This window comes from Macadamia integrifolia, unplaced genomic scaffold (assembly GCF_013358625.1).
Source record: "Macadamia integrifolia cultivar HAES 741 unplaced genomic scaffold, SCU_Mint_v3 scaffold2340, whole genome shotgun sequence".
Lineage (NCBI taxonomy): Eukaryota > Viridiplantae > Streptophyta > Magnoliopsida > Proteales > Proteaceae > Macadamia > Macadamia integrifolia.
Window position 1 is genome coordinate 10741 of NW_024868647.1, and position 7197 is coordinate 17937.

General features: G+C 39.1%; 1 protein-coding gene and 1 pseudogene across 1 annotated transcript in view; one reads left to right on the forward strand and one right to left on the reverse strand.

Annotated features, from left to right (window-relative positions):
• Window positions 1-1517, forward strand: part of LOC122066318 (chalcone synthase-like) — a 2247-nt gene extending 730 nt beyond the window's left edge. The window contains exon 2 of the mRNA XM_042630140.1: window positions 167-1517. Coding sequence (XP_042486074.1) covers window positions 167-1173 — 1007 coding nt within the window. The 3' untranslated portion in view covers window positions 1174-1517. The remainder of the gene's footprint in view (window positions 1-166) is intronic.
• Window positions 1518-4968: 3451 nt separating this feature from the next.
• Window positions 4969-6776, reverse strand: LOC122066317 (annotated as a pseudogene).
• Between the last annotated feature and the right edge of the window lie 421 nt (window positions 6777-7197).

Here is a 7197-nt window from a genome sequence, read left to right on the forward strand (position 1 = left end):
TTGGGGCTGGGGGGTGTGGGGTGGGGCGTTGGGGTTGTGCTGGGAGAGGTGTAATATTTTATTTTTATTTTAGGCGAGATGGGGGTGGTGGGTTGGTATAGAACAATTGTATATTTGTAAGTCTTTTTCTGTCTAAATGATAAGCTTTTTGATGTTGTTGAAACAGGTGAAAGATCGACGATTAGAAAACGTCACATTTTCCTTACGGATGAAATGATAGCTGAGAATCCCCAAATCTACGATTCAGCGGCTGCGTCACTTGACACACGCCAAGATATTATGGTGACTGAGGTACCTAAGTTGGCCATGGAAGCCGCATCCAAAGCCATCAATGAGTGGGGACAGCCCAAATCAAAGATCACTCACATTGTATTCACTACCATTTCCGGTGTTGACGCACCGGGGGTTGACTTTCAGCTCATTAGACTCCTTGGCCTTAACCCGACTGTACGACGTGTGATGATGTATCATTTGGGCTGCTATGGTGGTGGCTCTGTGCTTCGTGTTGCCAAAGACCTTGCTGAGAATAACAAAGGTGCTCGTGTACTAGTTGTTTGCTCAGAGCTGAACTCTATTAGTGGCTTCAAGGGACCTGATGAGACAGACTTGCATACCTTGCTAGGGTTGGGAATATTTGCAGATGGTGCAGCAGCTGTGATAGTTGGTGCAGACCCTGACACCTCAATAGAACACCCATTGTTCCAACTCTTCTCAGCAGGGACCCGGATTCTCCCAGACTCAGAAGAAATGGTTGCAGGCCACTTGCGTCAAGCGGGTCTTGCAATCAGCTTATCCAAGGATGTGGCCAAAACTATTGCTGGGAATCTTGGGAACTGCTTGGAGGAAGCATTTAGCAAATTTGGTATTAATGATTGGAACTCCATTTTTTGGGTAAGTCACCCTGGCGGGCCTGCAATTTTGGACTTAATCGAAACCACACTTGGCTTGAAAGAAGATAAACTAAAGGCATCAAGAAAAGTGCTGAGTGAATATGGTAACATGTCAAGCCCCACAGTTTTGTTCATTCTGGATGAGATGCGGAGGAAGTCTATGGAGGAAGGGAAAGCCACAACTGGCGACGGGTTTCAGTGGGGTGTGCTATTAGGGTTTGGACCAGGTCTGACGGTGGAGACAATTGTGTTGCGTAGTGTTCCTACAGTTTCAGCTCACTGAGTAAAAGATAGTGTGGCCTACAAAAGCGATGACCTATTAGCGATCTCGTCCGCAAGTAAAGAAGATGTCTCAGTTTCTATTTATAGCTTACTAGTTAACTATTTCATTGGCTTGATTTTCAGTATACTCCGTACTCTAAATATGGGGTGTGGTTAGTTTTCTCTAAAGCTCTATATTATGTACCTTTAATGCTTTGGTATCCTTTCAAGTTGTTTTTTGTTGGGGTCATCTGCAATTTGTAATGATATGCTCCTCACTTTGTTCAATAAAATTCTATATTGAATTTCTCAAGGATAAAGAATAATTGGAAACAGAAGCTGTAACACAATTATAATAAAGAAAAGGATTCCCACCCATGAGTTGTAAAACCTTTCCTACAAGCCCTTTGGTTTTTAATGGGTGATCAGAAATAATATATTGAGCGGAAACAACTAAGGGTTCTTGGTGCTATATCACATGACCTTTATTTTCCAATACGGAGAAGATGACTGATATTTTAATAATTGGATTGAAAATGTGTCCTCAGTTTACGTTACAATGTAAATTTTTTTTCTTTTTTTAGACATATAAATATTTTAAAACACAAATAAAGAAAAATTTATTAAGAGACAAATATGCCACCACGAGGCACTAGGCCTTGGAAAAAAAAAGAGAGAACATCAATTGTAGGACTGCCGGAGAATGAAGACTGGACCGTCTCAAAAGGAGCAACAATGAGCTCATAATGATCTTCCAAGGGCTTCAGATTTTTTAATCGAATGAGCTTAGAAAATAAAGCGCAAACCTAATGTGTTGACCCTTCCTCCTACTCCATGTAGAGATTTGAATGTTTTCTCAAGGAAACTCCTCTTCTTTTTTGCTTCAACTATTGCGCTTCCTTTAGATTGTCCACAAGTTGGATCATGTCCTTAGTATGTTTTTTTTTTTTTTTTCTGAGTAAAGACCTCCAACTATGCTTCAACTCTAGATCTTCTCTATGATGGAGACAAACTAAGGAGGTTATGTATCGATCCGAAATATAAAGGAATGATTTCCCTTAGCTAGACTCCAAACTGCCCCCACACAAAATTGGGTTGCAATTGACATTTTTAATTTGAGACACATCATCAATTAGTTGGTCCAAGATATCAATCACCGATATCTTATTGCTGGGATCATATTACTCCAAAGACTCATCTTACCTATGGAGGGGGCAGGGTAAGAAGAAGGCTTCTGTTCTTTTTCTTAAGCTTCTCATCATTAGTAAATAACAAATCTTCAATCCACTCTTCAGCCTTATCCTTCAGATATTCAATGTGGCTGTCATCTTTTGTGGTAATTTTTCCCTCCTCATATTCCACCTCATCAATATTACCCAATCCCAAATCTTTGACTACTAATAAGATATTCATAATTCTCCTCCAATTCAGCTCCCTTATCATCATCTGCATCTCCTTCTAATACAAAACCAGCTAGCTCTCCTCACAACTATTCTTCGTTATTATCATCCTATTTAACTTCCTCAATTAACCCTTCCGAATCCCAAAGAAAATTCTCCACTACATCCTCCATAATTTTAAATCGATTTCCACCAATATTCAATTTCTTGTTACCTTTATGGGGCATGTCCACTGGCCTTCTATTAATCGCTTTCCAAAATTAATTCTAATTTTTTAAATTTGAATTCATATTTTCAATTTCAATTTGTTGTTGCAACACCCACTTCGGTGCATTTTGAATTTTTTACTCTCTAGTCCTCTTTCATCTCACTGGTGGAAGCAAAGAAGGGTATGACATTGTTGTTGGGGGTATTTGCATGGAATCACCATCTAGATCAGGTATAGGACCCATATGGGTCTTCCCTAAGGGGGGAAAATTTACTCAGTTGGATAAGTTAAAGGAACTGTTCAAAATTTTTTTGGTACATTCAAATTGTACTGTTGAAAAGGTTTTAGGTACCTAACACTTAGCCCCGCCCGGTTCAAAGACTAATCTCCTTTTTAGGCACCTAGCATTTTCTTTTTTATGAAGACCTATTTAACTGGGTGGAGTGGGTGCCTAAACTTTCCAACTCCGAAACTTTACACTTACCCTTATCTATAAACTAAACCATCTTTTGAACCCTTTCCTTACAGATCAAGTTCGTCCATTGGGTCCTAGGCCCTAATCCTAGGTGGTGACTCCAAATATAATATCTTCTAATCCCCAATATTGGACCATCATTTTTAATATTCCTTTTAGAGAACCAGAGCTATAAGGGAAACCCAAGAGCTTTTATGAAATAGGCCACCACGTGTCTCCAAGCGGGGATACAATGGTGTGGGCATACAGATTGTGGAAGAGGGCTGAATGATACCAAAAGATCTAGGCACTTCTTTTACACGAGGCTGAAGAGTGGATTGAAGATTTGTTATTTACTCATGGTGAGAAGCTTGAGGAAAAGAACAAGAAGAAGAAGCATTCTCCTTCTCCCCAGCCCCTCTCCAACGTAGGATGAGTATCTAGAGTATTATCATCCCGACAATGTGACATCAGTGATTGATATCTTGGACCAAGTAATTATTGATGTATCTCAAATTACAAATGTCATTAGCAGCCCAATTTTGTGTGGGGATAGTGTGGAGTCTAGTTAAGAAAAATCATTCTTTTATATTTCGGATCGATACACAACCTCTTTAGTTTGTCTCTCTCACAAAGAAGATCTAGAGTGGAAGCATACTGAGGAGGTGATCCAACTTGTGGACAATCTAAAGAAGCACCAGAGTTGAAGTAAAAAAGAGGAGGAGCTACTTTGGGAAGACATTCAACTCTCTGCATGGGGTAGGAGGAAGCATCAACGTATTAGGTTTGCCCCTTATTTTCTAAACTCATTCGATAAGAAAATATGAAACCCTTGGAAGATCATTATGAGCTCATTGTTGCTTCTTTTGAGACAATCTAGTCTTCACTCTCCAGCAGTCCCAGTGTTGATGTTCTCTCTTTGTTTGTCTAGGGGCTAGTGCCTCGTGGTGGCATATTTGGCTCAGAATCTATTCTTCTTTCTTTGTGTTTTAAAATATTTATATGTCCAACCAAAAAAAAAAAAAAAAAAAAATTTACAATGTAACCTAAACTTAGGACATTTTCATTCCAATTGTCAAAATGTCATTCATCTAATCAGCTTCGAAAAAATAAAGGGCATGTGATATAGCACCTAGAACCCTTAGTTATTTCCCCTCTATATATTATTTCTGATTACCCATTAAAAATTAAAGAGCTTGTAGGAAAGGTTTTACAACTCGTGGGTGGAAAAGGGGGAATCCTTCTCCTAATTATAATTGTGTTACAGCTTCTAAAGTTTTCAAGTATTTTTTATCCTTAAGAAATTCAATATAGAATTTTATTGAACAAAGTGAGGAGCATATCATTACAAATTGCAGTATGACCCCAACAAAACGAGCTCGAAAGGATACCAAAACATTAAAGGTACATAATATAGAGGTCTAGAGAAACCCAACCACACCCCATACTTTGGGAACAGAGTATATTGAAAATCAAAGCCAATGAAATGATTAACCATTAAGCTATAAATGAAAACTGCTGAGACTTCATCTTTACTAGAGGACAACATCGCTAATAGGTTACCGTTTTTGTAGGCCACACTATTTTTAACTCAGAATCTCCTCGGAGTTATTTCACAAAGACTTGCCATGATAAGGAAGAAGGGGGACAGGCCGGAGGACTACAAGGTAAGGAGTGTTAATTGAATCCATTAGACTGATTTATTGAGAAGGTCGGACAGGATAGGCTTAACTTAATTGTTTGGCTGACAGGGACTATGACTATGGGAAGAGCTCACTGGCAGCAAGCAGCTTCAAGCAACGAGCTCTTCACAGTCTGGCTATAGTGCCCTGGTTGGTTAAGCCGTGTGAAATGTCGAACGAAGTGAGTTGAAATAGTCGAACACTGCGCAACAAAATTGTCTCCACAATCAGACCTGGTCCAAACCCTAATAGTACACCCCACTCAAACCCATCACCAGTTGTGGCTTTCCCTTCCTCAATAGACTTCTTCCGCATCTCATCCATAATGAATAACACTGTGGGGCTTGACATGTTTCCATACTCACTCAGAACTTTCCTAGATGCCTTTAGTTTTCTTTCAGGCCAAAGTGTCATTTCAATTAAGTCCAAAATTGCGGGCCCACCAGGGTGACTTACCCAAAAAATGGAGTTCCAATCATTAATGCCAAATCTGCTGAATGCTTCCTCCAAGCAGTTCCCAAGATTCCTAGCAATAGTTTTGGCTACATCCTTGGATAAGCTGATTGCAAGACCCGCTTGACGCAAGTGGCCTGCAACCATTTCTTCTGAGTCTGGGAGAATTTGGGTCCCTACTGAGAAGAGTTGGAACAATGAACGTTCCATTGAGGTGTCAGGGTCTGCACCAACTATCACAGCTGTTGCACCATCTGTAAATATTCCCAACCCTAGTAGGGTATGCAAGTTTGTCTCATCGGGTCCGTTGAAGCCACTAATAGAGTTTAGCTCTGAGCAAACAACCAGTACACAAGCACCTTTGTTATTCTCAGTAAGGTCTTTGGCAACATGGAGCACAGAGCCACCACCGTAGCAACCCAAATGATAAGTCATCACACGCCATACAATCGGGTTAAGGCCAAGGAGTCTAATGAGCTGAAAGTCAACCCCCGGGGCATCAACGCCAAAAAAAGTTGTAAATACAATATGAGTGATCTTTGATTTGGGCTGTCCCCACTCATGGATGGCTTTGGATGCAGCTTCCATGGCTAACTTAGGTACCTTAGTCACCATAATATCTTGGCATGTGTCTAAGTGATGCAGCTGCTGAATCGTAGATTTGGGGATTCTCAGCTATCATTTCATCCATAAGGAAAATGTGACGTTTTCTAATCATCGATCTTTCACCTATTTCAACAACATTAAAAATCTTATCATTAGGATGGAAAAAAACTAATTGATACACAATTGTTCTATACAAACCCCCACCTGTCGCTCCTTAAAAAAAAAATAGCACCTCTCCCACCACACCCCATTAAAATAATAAAAAAATAAAAACTCCTTATGGCATCATAGAATGAATTCAGGCATCATTTACGATCATCTATTTAAAAAAAATACGAATTTCTAGGAGGGCATTTGTGAAATCAAAGTAGAAGTGAATTATTCTATTCCATTGACTATGAGCCGAGGTAGTAGAAAAGTTCCTACAACCCGCGTAGTAGCAAAAATTTTTCGATCATGTTATTTTATTTTGTTTATTGGCACCTACTGTATAGTGGGGGTTGAGGGAGGTAATGTCCAGGAGGTACCAAGAAGCTCCATCAAGTCCTTTTGGTCAGCATGGACCATATTATTATGCTTTAGTATTTATGGGTATATGCTCTTCCAAATAAGAATGTATTATCATAGAAAATGACAGTACTTACAAATTCGTTGGAACTTCTCCTTCAACTTGACCATATGCTCACTCTGTGTACTTCTAAAGTAGAAGTCAGGGAACTCAATTTGCAACTTAATATTGGATGGATTTGCGGTGGCAATGGCCAGCACTGTGGCTGGACCCTCCGCATGCTGAGCTTCATAGATATCTCCGACCGATCCCATTTCTCTGTTTTTTTCTTTTTTATTTTGCTTTGCTGAGAAGTACTGTGAATAAAGATCTGAAAGAATGAAAGATAATGAAGTAGCAGAGGCAATCCATGGGTATTTATAATGAAACCATTTCGCTAATAATAATGCAACCATTTTATTAATTATTATTTTCAATTACATATAGCAAGGAGCGGAATAATACAATTTATATAGCCAAGTCAAGAAGAACGTGCAACGCGCTGTTCAATAAAGGCAAGAACGAATTTTTAAAATGACTTACTTAATTCTATTTTTTAATTAGAAATAAATATCCAAATGTTATCTAGTCTCCATTAAACATTGAATTTCAATCTAATAAAATCCAATTAAATTATAATCTCATTAATTTTTTATTTCTAAATTTGACGGGCTTTCCAAAGGCAAGATCCCTTTG